Here is a 20,822-nt window from a genome sequence, read left to right on the forward strand (position 1 = left end):
GAGTTACTTTGCCTCCTCTGTCTCCCTACAGCTGAGTAGCATGTAATTTTTGTGTGAGAGAGAGATGCCTGATTAGGCTACCTTCAGTGGAACTTTGGGGCATTTTGAATTGGTAGCAGTTTATGCATACACAAAAATAAATACACACACACACACACACACACACACACACACACACACTTGATTCTTCTGTATTTTTTTAAATCAGCCACTGAAGAAAGCTTGTTGCTGAAACCGGTCTGGTTCCTAAATAAACTTATGTTTGCTATTCATGCTCAGAGTGCTGGATTTTTTCGTAATACATAATATATCTACTTGAAAGACAAGAGTTTTATGAAAGAATTACAATCTGGCAGATATTTACACAGAAGCAGTATGAATCCAAGGTATTAAAGGTATGTATTGAATGCAGTAGTACAGGAACAGTTTCTTAGGGCCAATAGACTCACTACCAATATCCAAGATTGTATAAACGAAATGAATAATATGAGTATTGAATTAAGAGAAAGAAGTTATAAAGAAAGTATGATTGAAAGTAATAGAGATTGTGTTACTGGTTAATGAAAAATATGTGCTAACCCCTATTTTTCTAATAGTGTTAGAGATAGAGATGTTTTAATGCATACTAATACAGATCACATAATATATTTGGTATAAAATGAAAAACACCAGAAGATCAGCACAGATTATAGACATAATCAAAATAAATTGGTCAAGCCTTAATTCTTCTGGTGATATCATAAAGGCTTCTTTATAAAAGGAGTAATAACCTTAAACAAGAATTTGATTAGAAAAAAATCTTTGCAGTAATAAAAGACTTACATGTAGAGCAAATAGTATTATCTGGTGCCATAATTGCCAGTTTTGTACTTTGATATGTTAAGATATGATATTTAGACATTTGGTCCCTTGTAAAAATATGAATTTAAGTGCATTGCTATCTGTGATGCAAAACATATAATGTATCTGGCAAATTGTATGTGTTGCACTGGTTTCTATGTATAGAAAATGAATAAAAACTGAAGGAAAGGTTATCACAACACCTTCCCAACATAATAAAGCATGCAAATATGAATGCATTGTATAAACATTTCAGAGAATGGTGGTGAACATAAGTTTTGTTTTAGGGTAATACAGACTATTCATTTTAGTACTCCAAGCAAGAAGTCAGAACCTTAGAAGTGTTGTCCTTATAAGGAAAGAGTCCAGTTTTATGCTTGTTTTATGAATTAAGTAACTCAATGTTTAAGCTCTGGATCAACAATTTACTATTAACAAAATAACCTATGAACTTGCAGTGGAGGTTTGTTTCAGAGGGGGTAGGCATTCAGTAGCAAATTTGTCTCTCCAGGACATTTTATTTATGTGCTAATGGAGATTTAAATCCATAGTTCTGAAATTGGTAGAGTTATCTAACTTGCAAAGCTACAGGAAATCAAGAAAGATGGGATCCCTAATGACATGGAATGAAAGGCATAGATAGATCACCCTTTAAGAGGCTGTAAGAAACCAAGTAAAAAGATACCATTTCAAGCCCCTCTTGATAGCTCTGGGATTTTAAACCAAACATTTTCTTAGGAACCTCTGCTGCTTTTCCACTTGTTTAATAGTTTTATAAAGGTACATCCAAAAGGTAGAATTGTACTCAATAATTGTTCTAATCAGGGCTGCATAAAGAGGTGTGATAACTTCTTTTAACCTGGATAACATGCCTTTAGATGTTAGCTGTGCTAATATAGAAGGATTTTCTGGCTATTGCAGGTGCATGGTGATTGAAGGAGAGGGAATTTTCAACCCAGGTTCCAAGATCCCTGGCAGGGTCTTTTTATATTTCTTATAATTTTGGAGAGGGGCACTGGCTATACTATAAATTAAGGAAAATGTTTTATTTTATCAAATATGACAACACTACACTTTTTAACATTTAATGTTAGCCCTTTTTCCAAACAACACTTTATGAGAGTTAGTTCCTGCTTTAGTGAATGAGAAACAGAGGGGGCTTTGACAATAACATCTAGTTTGCAGTCATTTGCAACATTAGCTAGCCTGAGGTGCTGACTCCTGGTCTAGAGATGGGAGAAACAAATGTTAAGAGCAGTCCCAGTACTGAATCCTGGGGCATACCACTAGTTACCTTCATACTTTCTGAGGAGGAGCCTGTCCCCTTAACTAGGTAGGTTCTATATTTCCACCATGTATGGATCTACATTTAAGTCACTTAGTTTATTCACATTTCCTGCATGGGTGCAGAATTGAATGTTTTAACCACATCCAAATACACGGTGTGAACAGACTTACTGATGTATACAGCCAGTGTGACATTCTTGACAAAGTTAACTAGATTGAATAGCTAGGATCCCCTTTTGCCAAAACCAAACTGAAGTGCATCGACCCTGATAAGATTTTTTGATATCATGATATATGAGGCATATATAATGTATTCCACATCTTAGGAAATCAGAGAAGTCACACAAATGAGTCTATAGTTTCCCAGATCTGTGACAAAACCACCCTTATGTAGGGGCATCACTACCACATTTCAAAATTCTTTGGGGACAAATCCTGTAGCTAAATTCAGTTTAAACAATTCAAGCAGAAGTTCCACAACAGCATGCTTAGAGGTATTTATTAGGCATCCAGGTAAATTAACAGGCCCCATGAAGATGTATTTATAGTTTTAGAGACCATCAGTATGTGGTCCTTTGTGATATCGGGAGGTATAAGGGATTTGCTAATTTGTGAAATTAAAATAGTTGTTTCAGGGGTAAAATCTACACTAAATTTGTCTTTTAGTATTTTTGCTGTCCACTGGGTCTGAGTTGTGGTACCACATTGGATAGGTTTTGTGTTACTAGGAGTTATTTCTTAGTTTCCTGATGTAACCAAAGAAGGAAGTATAATTATATTTGGTTTCACAAGCTAATTTAAGTTCACGATTTGACTTACTAGCTGTAATAATAGTTTTTACTTCCTACAATATTCTTGATGCAGTCTTTAATATGAACAGTTTTAGTTCTGCTGTTTGATTTAAGCAGTTTTCCCCTTGTTATAGAGTTGAATTAAGCTGGTAGATCACAACTGTGGCTTCTTCTTAAACTTCTCATTAGATTTGGTTCTAGTATGGATGATCAGGTATAGGTACTATATGAGAGCAGAACTCCTTTGTATAAACAGCAGCTGCATTGGCATCATCTATTGTGATACTGAATGTGAGTTTGGATAGCTCAACACTGAGTCTGAGGGTATTTGTCTGTTTAATATCCTTGAATTCAGAATTATTAACTGCAGAGGTCTGAGAAATTTTGAAAGAGATGTTTATGGTCAGACTTAACTAGGGATAAATAAAATATAGGATTAGTATATTTAGTGGCTGTATTAGTTAGGGCCAGGTCAATAATATTATGTCCTTAAGTTGAATTTTTAACTATTTTTTCCAAAGATGTTTTTATTTATTATATCTGTGAATCTCTGGGTGAACACAACTTTCAAAGTATAGATACTCCAGTATATTCAGGAGTAGCTGAAATATCTCATTATAAAGGTATTTTAGTAAAAGTAAGTTCCTTAAGTATATTTAGAAATCTTTCATGGTCATCAGGGAGGCAAGAAGGGTGTCCTGTAGCCGGTTATAAGCTGATAATGTATCTTGTTCAGGCTAAGGTGTGCAATGAGCTCAGTTTGTGGGTGTCTTGAAATCTGTCTGGAGGTGAGGTGGTCCCTGACAAGTATGAAAATGCCACCACAGATTCCAGCAGGCCTGAATGCATGCTAGGTGTAAAATCCAGGTATAGAGATAGTGCTGTATTTCCCTATACAGAGTTATATGTGATCAGGTTGCAGCAAACGGTGCTTAGTTGGGGAAAATCTTGGATGAGAGATGCATGATAAGAAAATTATTGAGTTTATCAATGGAAAAAAAATAAAAGATAGAAAAATGGGATGAAAATGCTAGAAATTGTAAACTAATATACAGAAAGTATGAAAGTTACAACATCTAAAATACAAATTAGTATAAATGGCAGATTTTAATGGGATACATAGGGTAAATAAAATATGATTAATAAACCACTATAAGAAATTAGTATTTAATAGTTAAAGTGAGTATTTATGGATGTTACTGATTTTATATAACTGGTGTGTGTGTGTGTGTGTGTGTGTGTGTGTGTGTGTGTGTGTGTGTGTGTGTGTGTGTGTGTGTGTGTGTGTGTGTGTGTGTGTGTGTGTGTGTGTATCTGCCTACACATGCTCACAAACTCTGTCTATCTAGTATGTGTCTGTCCATATAGTCAGGCAGATAGACATATAGATATATAGACACACATGAGCACGTAGTACCTGTGAATATATGTAAGTTAGATTAGATGGAGTACTGTGCATGGATTATCATAACTAATTAATATATATTATACACACGTCTACTCAGCAACACATGATATATACACTTATGGCCAGTATGGAAGACTACTGTTTCAAATGACACATAGCCCACAGACTCAGTGTGCCACTCAACAACAGCCAATAAGGCAAAACAACGTATCCAATACACAAATCATAGGTGACTCTATAGTCAGGCACACTGATGTCCTACTCACCAGGCTAAACAAAGAGAGGGTTACTGTCAGCTGCCTGTTGGGTGCCAGGATCCGCCACATAACCCATGCACTCAGGTCACTCCACAACAAGTACAAATATGACTCTGTCATTGTCCATGTTGGTGTGAATGACCTGAAACATACCTCACTAGACTACATGAAAAGAGACATGGAAGAGCTCTCTGATCTTGTAACCCAGGCAGGTATGACCCTAGCCCTGAGTAGCATTCTGCCATTGCCCAGAATGATACCGCAGTACAAGGACAAAATGATTGACTTCAACAATTGGCTGAGCTTCTGGTGTCATTCTAGGGGGATCCAGTATCTGTCTGCTTGGGATGACATGGTCGATAGGCCACGATGCTTTGCCAGAGATGGCCTGCACCTGTCGCCCCTGGGATTCCGGATACTGGCTAAGGCTCTTGCCGTCCCTATAGTGCCTTTTTTAGGCAAGGTTCAAATGACAAATTCGCCACCATAACAGGAACAGGCAAGCAAAAACTGAGGGTAATGCTACTCAATGCTAGAAGTCTAAATCTCAAAATGTGCTCACTCGAGGCACTCCTTAAAATGGAGAACATCGGTATCTGTGCAGTGACTGAGACCTGGTTTAAGACTCCAGAGAGCACTCCTGCACTACCAGGCTATAACTCATACCACACTTTTCGGCCATGTAACCTGGACCGGAACACAAAAGGCAGAGGTGTGTCCATATTCATTAAGTATATCCACAACTCCAGGCTAGTTGCTCAGCATAATGCATCCAAGATTATCCAAGTGCAACTAACTCTGGGCAAAACTGCAATCCAAATTGTAGCTTGCTACAGATCCCCCACCATGCCCCAAGATTTCCACTCCTCTTTTCTTGATGTACTGTAAAATATTAGGGTTCAACCAAACATCCTAATAATGGCCGATTTCAACTACCCCACCATTAACTGGGAAAACTACTCGTGTACCAACTCCTTCACACAATGCTTTCTGGAATTCATAAACTCCAATGCTCTGGATCAACTTATTCACACCCCCACCAGGGGCAGCAATATCCTAGACCTAGTCATTACCAACATGAGTGACTGGTGTTCCACACCTGAAGTCAGCTCCACGTTGGTCCAATCTGACCATAAGCTAATCACCCTTGATATCCACATCCTGCCCCCACCCCCCATTAAGGAAACCACGGTAAAAAATTTCTCCAAAGCCAACTTCATGCTTCTTAAGACAGAAGTGGTGAACTTCATAACACCCATGCAGATGGACAATACAGTTACGACTGCTGAATCCTACACAAATGCACTCTATAAGCACTTACATGAGTGCATGGATCATGCTATCTCAAACAGAACCAAGATGCTATCCTCCAAAAAAAGGAAGCCAATCTGGTGGTTCCCTGCCATAAACAAACTGTACAACAGAAGGAAGAAATTGTTGCAAAAGAGAGTAAAATCCCATGAGTGGAGGAGCTCCCTGGTCATCCTCAGTAAGAAGCTGAGGTTCCTTATAAGATCCTCCAAAAGCTAGCTACGAAAACAAAATCGCTACTGATTCTAAGGACAACCACAAAGCATTCTATAGCTATGCCAAGAATCTTAATGGCAACACCCAGATCTGCTCTGAGCTACAGCACAGCAGCATGAAAATTACAGAACCAACTGATATTGCCAACATCCTGGCAGATAGGTTCAGTGCTAACTTTACCCCCTCCTCACCCCCTAAAGGGCCCATATCTATACAGGAAAAATGCAGAGTCCCTGTAATCACAACTACGCAGGTAAAAGCTGCACTGTCTAAAGCCAAAAACACAGAATCCATGGGACCGGACAACATCCCAGGCTACATTTTACATGAACTTCAGAACGAACTGGCTCCCCACCTAAGCACCATGTTCAATCATAGCCTCACATCAGGCTTTGTGCCCACTGAATGGCATACAGCAACAGTTATCTCACTCCACAAAGGGGGAGCCACCACTGATCCCAGGAACTATCGCCCTATTAGCCTGATGAGCCTGGTCTGCAAGGCCATGGAATGTATCATCATGGAAGTCATAAACAAAGACACTCGTAACCTCCAAACTCTGGATCCCACCCAGTTCGGGTTTGTGAAAGACAGATAATGCCTCCTGAACCTGATTGACTTCTTTGAGGCAGCCACCAAAGCCGTAGATGAGGGTAAGGTGGTTCACACAGACTATCTTGACCTTGCCAAGGCTTTCAACACCATCCCCCATTCTGGAATTATAGCTAAACTCACTAGACTAGGTATAAATCTCTACTTCACGCGATAGGTTGCCAACTGGCTCACTGACAGATACCACACTGTAAAAGTTGCACACTCCAAATCTGACCTCAAACCAGTGACAAGTGAAGTACCACAGGGTTCAGTCCTGGGACCTCTCCTGTTTGGTATCTACTTCTCTGAAGTACAGGCTAACACAGAAGGCCTCTGGCTAATGAAGTTTGCAGATGACTGCAAACTAGGAACCATAGTCAAGTCCCAAATAATGTGGAAATCCTACAGAAGGGCCTCACTGAGACAGATGCCTGGTGTCAGAGCCATGGCCTCAAGCTCCATGTCAAAAAGTGCATTGTCATCCCCTTTGGTAAAAACTCTGTACCCATGAACTACTACATAGACAGCAGTCTACTTAACACTGAATGTGTGATAAGAGACCTTGGGACCCAGGTGGACAGTAGTCTGTCCTTTGATAGTCACATCACCACAGTAGTCATGAAGCCCTTCTACATGGCACACCTCATCATAAAAGGGTTCTAATCCAGGAAAAAAGAAGTCATTGTTCCCCTCTACACGACACTCATTAGACCCATTATAGAGTACAACGCCCCATTTGGAATGTACCTCACAAGACATCTGCAGCAGCTGGAAAGGCCACAGAAGTACCTCACAAAGAGGATTACTGGCCTCAAACAGATGCCCTACACTGACTATCCCAAAAAACTCCAGCTTTACTCTGTAGCATATCGCCTACTCTGAGGTGATCTCTGCCTAACATATAAAGCTATGTCAAACCCAGAACTGTTAGACATGCTACACCTAAAGAAATCCCAATCCCACCAAGCTACACAGTCTAGGGACCTAAACCTTGTCAACACAATAAACAGGACATGCTGGAGGGATAGATTCCTGTCCCAGAGACTTCCCATACTCTGGAACAGGCTACCCATCTATGTCGAGCAAAGTTCTTCATTAGCACTCTTCATGAAAAATCTTGATGAGTGGATGGAAAATAGGAAATACACCCTGGGGATCACTTCTGTGTCTCTGCTTGACAGTGGCACAGGAAAATAACTTTCTTGGGTGGCATAAGCTAGGGAACCTTGTTGGCTCGGCTTACGTAGGCCCTCGGGCCGATAGCCTAGTATCTGCCTTTGAAGCTATGAACCACTAGCATGTCTTTGGGCTGTTGACAGAAACTAGGGCACCTGACAAAAAGCATATAGACACAGACTATAGAAAGTCTGCAGAGAAGATCCTCAGCTGAGAACTGAACTTGTGAACCAAGTGCCTCTAGGTTGGAGTGCTAGCTACTCTGGCACAGTGCTACCATTCGTATTTCATTTTATTATTATTTTTTTTTGTATAAATTAGTATACTAAGTATTAATTGCCTGTGTCCTTGTGGTATAGTTTGTGTTTTTTACAATGAACCTGAAATCAGACCTCATTCTCTCACAGGGCATTTGGATTTACTTAAATTAAAATAAAGGGTGAAGAATCAAAGTAAACAAGAGAAAAATATGCCAAGCACAACCACTATTACAGTAAGGAAATAGGATCCGGGCACATATTCCCCGTCTCCTCAATCCAAACGTTGACCCCCTGTCTTCATGTAGACACACACATGCCCATGCTTTTGTTGTCCCACTGTCCAACTTCCTCTTAGTCCAAGAATAAATAAGAACTCCCTTGTTTGTTTTTTTCATTATGTACAAATATTTTCATCTGATTTTCTTCTACTGCTGTTTCTGCTGGTCTAGCCCTGGACTGGCTTTAATCACAAATTCCTGTGTCTCACAGCACTGACCAGCCAAAATAGATCCCATGTAACCCATTTTTCCATATTGCCTGGTAACATTAAGTAGGTTACAAACTTTTTATTCAGTCTTTTAACTTCAAAAGTATGGGATAGATCTTTGGTGACTATTGTCTGTCATTGTGCATGAGTGGTTTGTAATCTGGTTTACCAGTCTGGACTGTTTTAGTTGTTTATTTGATGATTTATGTATTGACTGTTGGATTGTTAACCAAGTGAGTGAGCTGGAACATGACCCATTTCAGACACAACTTGAGAGATGACAAACTTGAAAACACAGAAATTTATACTAATTGACCTGGTCAAAAACATATAAAAGAAGTTGGTGGATGAATGAAATAAGCAAGTGGTTATAGACCATGTCATGACAGACGTCTCACATAGTGATGATAGAAAACCACTTATTTTCAACAGTTTAATGAAACTGAAACTTGCAAGTCTAGGTCAAATCAATGGATGGTAATTATAGGTCTTGGGGATGTGTCCTGCTCCTTTCTCTCTCTCTCTGTTATTTCACTCTCATACAAGATACGTTTTTTTTCTTTTTCTTAAATTTTTTCACAATATGTACTATTACTCAGTGATAACAAAAATTAGTTTACAATTTTGCTTGCTCATATCTCATTCAAGCCTATAATGCCTTTTTGTATGCTTCCAGTTAACACCCTTAGCTCGTCATGGCATCCAGACCTTTTTAGGGATAAATTTTTAATTATGTGACATACCAACTTATAACAGCAGGCAAAAATAGAAAGGACAAGTATTTATTAATAGAATGACACCAAGACTGTTCATCTAGGATGCCTCGCAGTAGAAAATACTTGACTATATTACGCTCTTTAAGTTGATTTTTTTTGAGAAAATGCTCTGGAATGCAAGAAAGTATGCAGGCTGTAAGAGGTGCAACATTCCAGATAACAGGTATTAATGAGATATAAGAAACAGGAGCACCTTCTATGCAGCATAACGTTTGACAAATCCAGCAACATTGTCAATATAGTGTGTGTATATATATATATATATATATATATATATATATATATATATATATATATATATATATATATACATGTATATAAACAACACATTTATAGTATCTGAAAGGAAATCACAGATTGCAAAAACAAAAATAATATTTAAATACCAAAACAAAACCTGTACATCACAGTTTAAAGCATGCCCTGAAAGAAGATCATTGTAATAGAATAAATCAGGCTATGATTTGATCCTACCTATGTATGACCAGGACTAGTTTGTTGAAATGACCTTGCATTGTTGAAACAAGTTAATTACTCAATGTGTGCCTGGCCTAAAAGGTCTGAGCATTTATCTCCAATCATGTTTTAGTGTCAAAGGTGTGTGTGTGTGTGTGTGTGTGTGTGTGTGTGTGTGTGTGTGTGTGTGTGTGTGTGTGTGTGTGTGTGTGTGTGTGTGTGTGTGTGTGTGTGTGTGTGTGTGTGTGTGTGTGTGTGTGTGTGTGTGTGTGTGTGTGTGTGTGTGTGTGTGTGTGTGTGTGTCTAACTACTACAAATAGGCTGCCTGTTTTCAGGAACTCAGCTGGGATTTGTTGCTGCCCTAGATGCATGAACTGCTTGGTTAAGTTGATGCATTATATTCTATTACAATATTTTATGAAAAGATATTGTACCTGAGCCTCTTTATGTAGCAGACCAGAATTATCAAGCTATATGTACATTCAGATGTTTATAACCCATGTTATTCCTACAAACTGTTTGCACATAACATAAAGTATAGTTAATTTATTACCTCTACTAAGGTGTGATAACATAAAGAATAGTTAGGTTATTACCTCTGCTAAGCATACTTAAGTTAGGTTATTAAATCTGCTAAGGTGTGATAACATAAAGCATAGTTAGGTTATTACCTCTGCTAGGGTGTGATAACATAAAGCATAGTTAGGTTATTACCTCTGCTAGGGTATGATAACATAAAGCATACTTAAGTTAGGTTATTACCTCTGCTAAGGTGTGATAACATAAAGCATAGCTAGGTTATTACCTCTGCTAGGGTGTGATAACATAAAGCATAGTCAAGTTATTACCTCTGCTAGGGTGTGATAACATGAAACATAGTTAGGTTATTACCTCTGCTAAGGTGTGATAACATAAAGCATAGCTAGGTTATTACCTCTGCTAGGATGTGATAACATAAAGCATAGTCAAGTTATTACCTCTGCTAGGGTGTGATGACACAAAGCATAGTTAGGTTATTACCTCTGCTAGGGTGTGATAACGTAAAGCATACTTAAGTTAGCTTATTACCTCTACTAACGTGTGATAACATAAAGCATAGTTAGGTTATTGCCTCTGCTAAGGTGTGATTGCATAAATCATAGTTAGGTTATTACCTCTGCTAGGGTGTGATAACATAAAGCATATTTAAGTTAGATTATTACCTCTGCTAGGGTGTGATAACATAAATCATAGTTAGGTTATTACGTCTACTAAGGTGTGATAACATAAAGGATAGTTAGGTTATTACCTCTGTTAGGGTTGTGATAACATAAAGCATAGTTAGGTTATTACTTCTGCTTGGGTGTGATAACATAAAGCATAGTTAGGTTATTACCTCTGCTAGGGTGTGATAACATAAAGCATACTTAAGTTATGTTATTACCTCTGCTAAGGTATGATAACATGAAGCATAGTTAGGTTATTACCTCTGCTAAGGTGTAATAGCATAAATCATAGTCAGGTTATTACCTTTGCTAGGGTGTGATAACATAAATCATAGTTAGGTTATTACGTCTACTAAGGTGTGATAACATAAAGGATAGTTAGGTTATTACCTCTGTTAGGGTTGTGATAACATAAAGCATAGTTAGGTTATTACTTCTGCTCGGGTGTGATAACATAAAGCATAGTTAGGTTATTACCTCTGCTAGGGTGTGATAACATAAAGCATACTTAAGTTAGGTTATTACCTCTGCTAAGGTGTGATAACATAAAGCATAGTTAGGTTATTACCTCTGCTAAGGTGTAATAGCATAAATCATAGTCAGGTTATTACCTCTGCTAGGGTGTGATAACATAAAGCATAGTTAGGTTATTACCTTTGCTAGGGTGTGATAACATAAAGCATAGTTAGGTTATTACCTTTGCTAGGGTGTGATAACATAAAGCATAGTTAGGTTATTACCTTTGCTAGGGTGTGATAACATAAAGCATAGTTAGGTTATTACCTCTGCTAGGGTGTGATAAGTTGCATAGTTAAAGCTGTCTGTATTTCTTGATACAGTCCTGGAAGCCTTCATTTCCATCTCTTCATAATCCACAACTTCCTAAAAGATATTAAACATTTACAGTGACAGTTAAATTAATTGTAAGAACATGTAGTTTAACATAAATAGAACTAGATATAAACAAAAGTTTTGTGAAGTCAGTTATGACTTTCATTTACTTTGTATCAGGCTTGTGTAATACACTCATATTTGATTTTATGCAATTCATGCTTTCTAACTTCATGTTAAACACGCTTCAGAAAAAAATCCAGTATCACATTATGTTGAGTCCTAGTCCACAATTTATTTCAATTTCCTTTAGAAAGCATGATATATGTATGTATCCTGTCCTCTAAAGTCTAGGCGGTTCACATACTATATACCTAAATACTAGCACATGGATTTTAACACTTTAAGTGAGGACTGAGACATAGAATGCATCTTACTAATAAATTCATAAGTTATTATAAAGAAGCATTTTTGCAAATACAAAAACAGTGTAAAGATAAATGCTCACAGACAAAGCCTGTTAATACCGTGTACCTTTGTGGTGTACATGGATTAAGCCCTGAATACATCCCAGAAACCCAAGCTGCAGTAGTGGTTTGGGAGCTGAAAGGGCCATACAGGGGAGGGTGGGAAGGAGTAGCTGATGCCTACTTATCCATCCTGGGAAGAGATCAGCAGTTCTGGTTGACTAGTTGACACCATGCAAGTATTCACATCAGCCACCAGGGCAGGGGCAGGAGCAGGGTTAAGACGTAAGCAGAAAAAGCCTTAAGGGCTGCTGCAGTGAAGACTGTGCCATCAGCTCTAACCTACAATGGAATGAATAGGCTGGGAACAGCTCTCAGGCGAAGAGGAATGAATGGGTTAATTGATTGCAGGGAGCTGATGGTCGGCAGCCAGTGGGAAAACAAAGAGAAACTTCTTCACACAAATAAAAGTGCAGAAAGTATATATTCTGTCACACAACATTCAGTTGAATCCTAGGGTATTTATAAAAGCATAGATTAACAATACAGTTTATTGTGTGATAATGAAATAAAAACTTTGTGACCAATATGACTAGAACAATTATCTAGACCTGATATTTAAATTTTCATGACCACTTACTTTAAGGAAATAATATCTTATAGTAATAAAGTTAATTTTCTTTTCATGCTTTTACTAGTAAAACAAATGTGTTAGTGTTTTCCAAATATGTAGTTAGTTACTTTTATTTTAAAACATATTTGTTTACTGATTTGTTTGTTTTTTTGTTATTTATTATTTTGAAATTCCCTGCTCAGTTCATCTAATGTCTTCCTTCCTCTTCTGACCAATTCTTTCTTATATTAGCTGGCTGTAGTTACCTTGTCAGCTGTTATGCAAATTGGACTGGAGTGAGCTGCCATTTTGTTCATAGTTCGAATTTGTTTCCGTTTCTTTGTTTTTATCCCATACATGGCATACATGAAGTGCTAACTTGTGCTGCTGCTATTTTACAACAGGACTGGTGACCCTTGACCAATGGCTGTACCCCTTGCAAAAAATCTAATTCCCTCCCAAGATAAGCAAGGTGGCACAATGAATACCTTTTCATAGCCACATGCATAACTCCTCAAGGAGTGGATCTATAAGTGAAACTTGTATCTCCTAGGGTAGCAGTCAGGGCTTCATCATCACTCTGTACCATGAAGTCAGCCCTGCCAGGGAACAATTTAATTGTAGTTTTGCACAGCTTATAAGACCATTAGAAATACTGTTGATGAAGATGTCTTGGCTTTTTATATATGACAGTTTTGATATTTCACATAATGTTAAATTGCACTGCTTGCTAGTGCTTCATATTAATATCAAGAATGGTAACACAGATACTATTTTACTAGAAATAAAAACCATGTAGCAGCAGGCTTTTCTTTCTAGTAAATCTCCAGGTCTTACTAAAAGGTTTAACATTGTTCCTTATTTAAAATTAAAATAGAAAAACTTACACCAGCTGGTACTGTAAAGACAGTATAAAGTATTAACTTTTTGTTATCCACATTCTGTGGGCTGTTTCACAACATTTCCAGTTGGTTAATAAAGTACAGTGAAGTTTTTCATAGATGTGTATAGCATCATAAGTGGTGGCCATTTTATTTTCTTGAGAAACTGATAGTGCCCCCACAAGAAAACTTGCTTTCAATGTATATTAAATGTCACATTTAGTCTTCTGCACTACAAAAAAACACTAATGCTATGTTTTCAGCCTTAATGTATTTTTCTAACAGTGACCAAGGTTTTTATAGCATTTTATAAGACATCTAGATTTGAGAGGATCACACATCTCTGATAAGCAGAGAAGTAACCAACTTATGTAAGTAAATACTGTCTCCTAGTTACAACATTGCTTGTAATGATCAAACTTATAAAATTGCTGTTGGTGTAGCCATTTTATATTCAAAAGCTTTGAACCTTGCCATTCAGCCCATACAAATGCCAACACCGATAAATCCATAGATCCAAGTTCAGCTTGAATATGGACAGGGATGACCTTTGGTTTATGTGGATGGGGAGTCTGTTACAGAGCAATGGTATCCTCTATGAGATATACCTTTCCCTCCAAACCATTCTGTTGATGTTGCAGAAGAGTTTTATATCCTTAGGCCAAGTATTTCTGTTGGTGATGTGCAGTAAATCCATCAGTAATGGGTCAGAAGATGCCTTGGATACCAGACACAAGTCTCCTCTTAGAAGTCTGTAGGATACTGAGGATATTGACAGGGCTGTGAGTTGGTCCATGTAGGACATTTTGTTTAGGCGTTGTATGCTTTATTATGGTACCTTTGTGGGCATTCCAGTTGTTGCATGTACCTGGACCAATACATGCCAAAGGGGCATTATATTAATGATTGGACTAATGAGGGCAGAGTAAAGGGGACAATGACATCACTAGACCTTGATACAATCCCTTTGTTTATAAGCTGTGCAGTATAGAAGGACTTTCTTACAACAATGGACTTATGTTGGTCAAAAGTTAGGTCACTGTCAGCTCTTAGGAGCATATTGTCAATGTGGTAGTTCCCTGGGGTAGATGATTTCCCAAAGGATACAATAATGCATTTTTTAGCATTTAGTTTCAGTCCATAATTATGGCACCATTTATTTATTTGGGACAAACCTTCCTGCAAGACAGTTAAGTCATTTGGGGATTCAGTGATTGCTCCTAGCTTACAGTCATCTGCAAACTTAGTCATCCAGAGCTCTTTAGTATTGGCTTTTACATCATAAAAGTAGATGCCAAAGAGGAGAGGTCCCAGCACAGAATCCTGGGGGCTCCACTGGTGATTGGTCTCTCTGTGGAGATAACTTTCGCTATTTTAATTTCCTGCATCCTATCTGTGAGCCAGTTGGCAATCCATTGTGTGACGTAGGGGTTTATTCCCAGTTTATTTAGCTTTTCCACTATGCCTGAGTTGAGAATTGTAACTGTCTAGCACCTGGCTGACATATTTTAACACCTTTCCCCTACCCACTATCCAACCTCTTCTTTAAAACTCACACAGATGTACTATATTTGTTATCACACATTACTTGCCAACTCACTGCCACTTAGTCTACATTGTCCCATCTATACCCACTACCTCTCTGCTAGACTAAGTTAAAAAGCTTTCCCTTAAAATGTCAATGACCCTCATGTGAACTTGTTCTATATTCTCCTCCTTTGACAAACTGGCTCGTATTTTTAGGCTTTTCTCTCTCTTCTCTTATCTTTATTACATCTTCAAGATAATCTCTACTAAACATATTGTATGAACAACAATCACATGATACTGCCTGCTATTCTTTTAATTGTATGTCTAAACCACTCTGCTTATGTAAATATCTTATACAGTCATATGTTATCTGCTGTATTTTATAACTGTATGTGTAAACCACAATACTCATGTAAATATCTTATTTATAGTATGTTAGTAATTGTTTCTGGAGCTTTTCTCCTCTGGCCTCCACTGAAAATAGTCTACAAAAGTGTGCTTTTAAAACTATTCACCCCACTATCAATCCATAAGGATTAACACAGCTAATACATATGACCCCAGAACAGATTAATTTATTGGAAAAGAAAATATTTTGAACTGTATAGATACTAGCATCAAATCCTAACAATATTGCCCATGCAGAAACGATGCCCTACATAATTAGTGATCATAACCTAGTGTGCACCATATGGAAGCATCATAACCCAGTCTTCACCATATGGAAGCATCATAACCCAGTATTCACCATATGGAAGCATCATAACCCAGTCTTCACCATATAGAAGCATCATAATCTAGTCCTCACCATATGGAAGCATGCCAAAATTCATAGAAACATCCAGTACAAACTATTCAGAAATACGATCAGACTTATGACCAGATTTGATAAGGAACCTTTCTTGTCTGTTCTAATGCACAGCAAGCACTGCCTTTGGATAATGCAATAACTCCCTTCAACAAAACCGTTCTGCCTGTATTAAACTCCCTTGCATCTCAGGGCAGGAAAAAGATTCAAATCAAAACCTGCACTATGGGTTACAGGAAATATGAAAATGCTAATGAACCAGCACAACACAGATAAAGCATGAAAATGTATTTAGGAAAAAAAAAAACAATCAGTAACAATATCAGCAGTTATAAAAACTAACGAAAAGTATCATTCCAAAGGGTAAAATCAAGCACCAGTTTTGGACAACAATCAAACTTATTCAGCCTGGTAAAAATCACCAATCTGCCCTTTCACAGAAGAACAAATTGTAACATAACACGTAGACATGCCTCTGAACTACCCAGATCTTCTCAGAATGTCCAGATTTTTGTCTCATATTTTTTGTCTGTTCCTCATAAAATGTGTGGTTTTCTGGTAAATCACACTGAGGACTGAAGTCACTAAATGACAGCATAAATTTGAGTTTTAAGACTTCATATCCTTCAGAAAATGCATGCTAACAAAATCCTATTATTCTATCAACTTTCTAAGTTTATAAGAGCAATATTTAAAATGTGTCACTATTTTGAAGCCTTTTCCCCCTATTAGTTCTGACCTTGTCCAGATTTCTTGTGCTATGATGTTGAGAGGTATGCATGCGGATTTAATTTGTTCTACATAATTTCTGCTAACTCCCTTAGTAAACTCAGTATGGCCAGTAGAGCAGTAAGGGATGTAGATTGTGTCAGTACTATCTTCTCACTTATCACCACTTATCACCACTGTTACCAGCGTGATAAAAAAATATTTAAAAACTTAAACCCACCTATGTTCCATATTCCACAGAATATCTCCAAATAGCTGTATATGTTATTTCATACCCATTATCACCACTGTTACCAGCGTGATAAAAAACATTTAAAAACTTAAACCCACCTATGTTCCATATTCCACAGAATATCTCCAAATAGCTGTATATGTTATTTCATACCCATTATCACCACTGTTACCAGCGTGATAAAAACATTTAAAACTTAAACCCACCTATGTTCCATATTCCACAGAATATCTCCAAATAGCTGTATATGTTATTTCATACCCATTATCACCACTGTTACCAGCGTGATAAAAAAATATTTAAAAACTTAAACCCACCTATGTTCCATATTCCACAGAATATCTCCAAATAGCTGTATATGTTATTTCATACCCATTATCACCACTGTTACCAGCGTGATAAAAACATTTAAAACTTAAACCCACCTATGTTCCATATTCCACAGAATATCTCCAAATAGCTGTATATGTTATTTCATACCCATTATCACCACTGTTACCAGCGTGATAAAAAAATATTTAAAAACTTAAACCCACCTATGTTCCATATTCCACAGAATATCTCCAAATAGCTGTATATGTTATTTCATACCCATTATCACCACTGTTACCAGCGTGATAAAAACATTTAAAACTTAAACCCACCTATGTTCCATATTCCACAGAATATCTCCAAATAGCTGTATATGTTATTTCATACCCATTATCACCACTGTTACCAGCGTGATAAAAAAACATTTAAAAACTTAAACCCACCTATGTTCCATATTCCACAGAATATCTCCAAATAGCTGTATATGTTATTTCATACCCATTATCACCACTGTTACCAGCGTGATAAAAACATTTAAAACTTAAACCCACCTATGTTCCATATTCCACAGAATATCTCCAAATAGCTGTATATGTTATTTCATACCCATTATCACCACTGTTACCAGCGTGATAAAAAACATTTAAAAACTTAAACCCACCTATGTTCCATATTCCACAGAATATCTCCAAATAGCTGTATATGTTATTTCATACCCATTATCACCACTGTTACCAGCGTGATAAAAAACATTTAAAACTTAAACCCACCTATGTTCCATATTCCACAGAATATCTCCAAATAGCTGTATATGTTATTTCATACCCATTATCACCACTGTTACCAGCGTGATAAAAACATTTAAAACTTAAACCCACCTATGTTCCATATTCCACAGAATATCTCCAAATAGCTGTATATGTTATTTCATACCCATTATCACCACTGTTACCAGCGTGATAAAAACATTTAAAAACTTAAACCCACCTATGTTCCATATTCCACAGAATATCTCCAAATAGCTGTATATGTTATTTCATACCCATTATCACCACTGTTACCAGCGTGATAAAAAACATTTAAAAACTTAAACCCACCTATGTTCCATATTCCACAGAATATCTCCAAATAGCTGTATATGTTATTTCATACCCATTATCACCACTGTTACCAGCGTGATAAAAAAAATATTTAAAAACTTAAACCCACCTATGTTCCATATTCCACAGAATATCTCCAAATAGCTGTATATGTTATTTCATACCCATTATCCATACATTTCAGTTGCTATCTGCAAGAAGCTATAATCCAAAAACTCTGTTAACAGTCCTATGTTATTCCCTTATATAAAGGTGGCAAATCTTTTGAGCTGGCAAACTACAGACCTATAGCCATCCTGCCACCTCTATCTAAAATACTTGAAGAATTCATACAGTTAACTACCTAGAAAGAGAACAAAATATTTTCCACAACACAGCTTGGATTTAGATTAGGCCCCAGCTCAGAAATAGCATTACTAACTTTATAACCTATGTTCATAAAAGAAAAAATCACATTGAAATTGTTACACCTTTATTTCTATCCAAAGCATTTGATACAGTTTCACATCCAATATTATTAACTAGACTCAGTGAATTATGCCTCACATACAAAATAGTCAATTGGTTTAAAAGTTAGCTTAGTCACTGAACCAGTGCATACACTCGGCATATAGGCTGTCATCTCCTCAGCAAACAGTTGTGCCACAAGGTTCAATATATTAGATCTGTTACTCTTTAATATATTTATAAATAAAATGCATACAGCCTCTCTCCCAGCAAATATAATCCAATATACAGATAACTCAACACTAATATGTGCTTCCTCTTCAGTCAGACAGCTCCAAGATGATCTGTAGCATTTTTTTACAAAATTAAAAACTGACTAGAGCAGTCAAAACTACTCCCAAAATCCAAAGAAAACTAAGCTAATAGAGCATTCACCTCCAAGCCAGCAATCAAACTACTATGACTTAAAATCTTATCAGTCGATAATATTGGAAATGGTAAAATCTAAAAATCATACTGTTGATTGCTTATACTACATATACATTGCTAAACTCTGGAAATCTCCCACTACAAACCTCAGAAATATCTCATCTACTATTTAAATCCAAGTTGAAAACATACATGTCAATGATGCACTTGTAACATCCCCTTCTTAGTCTAATAATTACCCATCTGTATTTTAAAATCCCATTTAAGTCATACCTATCAGCAAAATAATCCTGCCCTTCTGCCAGCACCATTACCAAGTCTACTCCTCATGCAGCCAAATCGAGTAAATATCAAAAAATTCTCACATGTTCTTACCTGTTTACATCTCAGGTGAGTAACTGGATAAAATATGAGAATACCTACACAGTTGTCTGTATACTAAAATTTCTGTGTGACTTCATACATGAACTGTAAAATACTGTTGAATGTTATTTAGACATTTCTGACTTTATCATCCTGTTAATACTGTATAGTGTTCAGTTGTTAAACCATACATAGTTCAGGGTTATATTGTATATTTTGTTGTTAATTAATATTAGTTTTCTGGAAAAATGTATATAATGTAGAGCTGTTCTCCCCAGTCCACAGCTATAAAGGGACTTTGCCCTGTCAGACTTTTCTGGTAATCAAAGGCAAATAAAAAATAAGTAAATTAATAAACAAATAAATTGGACCCATTCACTAAAGACATTTTCTTTTAGAAAATTATAGCTATGGTGGCAGTGGATGGTGAGTTGTCATCTGAAAGACACTCCTAGCACTTGCACGATATTTAGTAAAACTGATAAAATGACTGTCAGGATCTAAGATGGCGATCACGCAGTGAAAGGAAAGCCTTGTGTTTATATATATATATATATATATATATATATATATATATATATATATATATATAAAATATAGATATTTTTTTAAACAAGAAAACATCTTTATTAAATTATCACTTATGACATAGTCAATCATACATTTATATAAATAGAACACACCATATTGTATCAGTCTTAGTTACAAGCATTTTGCATCATAAACCATATTGACATAATTTTGGTTGCAACCATTTACCATCGCTTACAATATACCCAACCATACTTACAATCCATATACATATAACAGACCTTCTAATTTCTCGGGTTTTGCATTATTTTTTGTTTAGTCTCTTCCCACATATCCTTAGCTGCCACATCAGAATAATTTTTAATCCATACTCCTAAATCCTTCATTTTATCATGTCCCGATAAATATGGATATTGCTGAACCAATTTGTGTGTTCTTATATAATTTACTGCTATTGCCTTTGTTTTAGCTTCATTAATTTGGTA

At 36.7% G+C, this 20,822-nt stretch overlaps 1 protein-coding gene across 2 annotated transcripts in view; it reads right to left on the reverse strand.

The window, feature by feature from the left end:
* Positions 1–20,822, reverse strand: part of LOC122814877 (carboxypeptidase A1-like) — a 69,833-nt gene that overhangs the window by 37,715 nt on the left and 11,296 nt on the right. The window contains exon 4 of one of the 2 annotated variants that reach the window (XM_044087151.1): positions 11,848–11,946. In XM_044087151.1, coding sequence (XP_043943086.1) covers positions 11,848–11,946 — 99 coding nt within the window. The remainder of the gene's footprint in view (positions 1–11,847; positions 11,947–20,822) is intronic. The other variant, XM_044087150.1, reaches the window with a different exon arrangement.

Source organism: Protopterus annectens, chromosome 11.part0, assembly GCF_019279795.1.
Source record: "Protopterus annectens isolate FY-2018-M chromosome 11.part0, PAN1.0, whole genome shotgun sequence".
Taxonomy (NCBI): Eukaryota; Metazoa; Chordata; order Ceratodontiformes; family Protopteridae; genus Protopterus; species Protopterus annectens.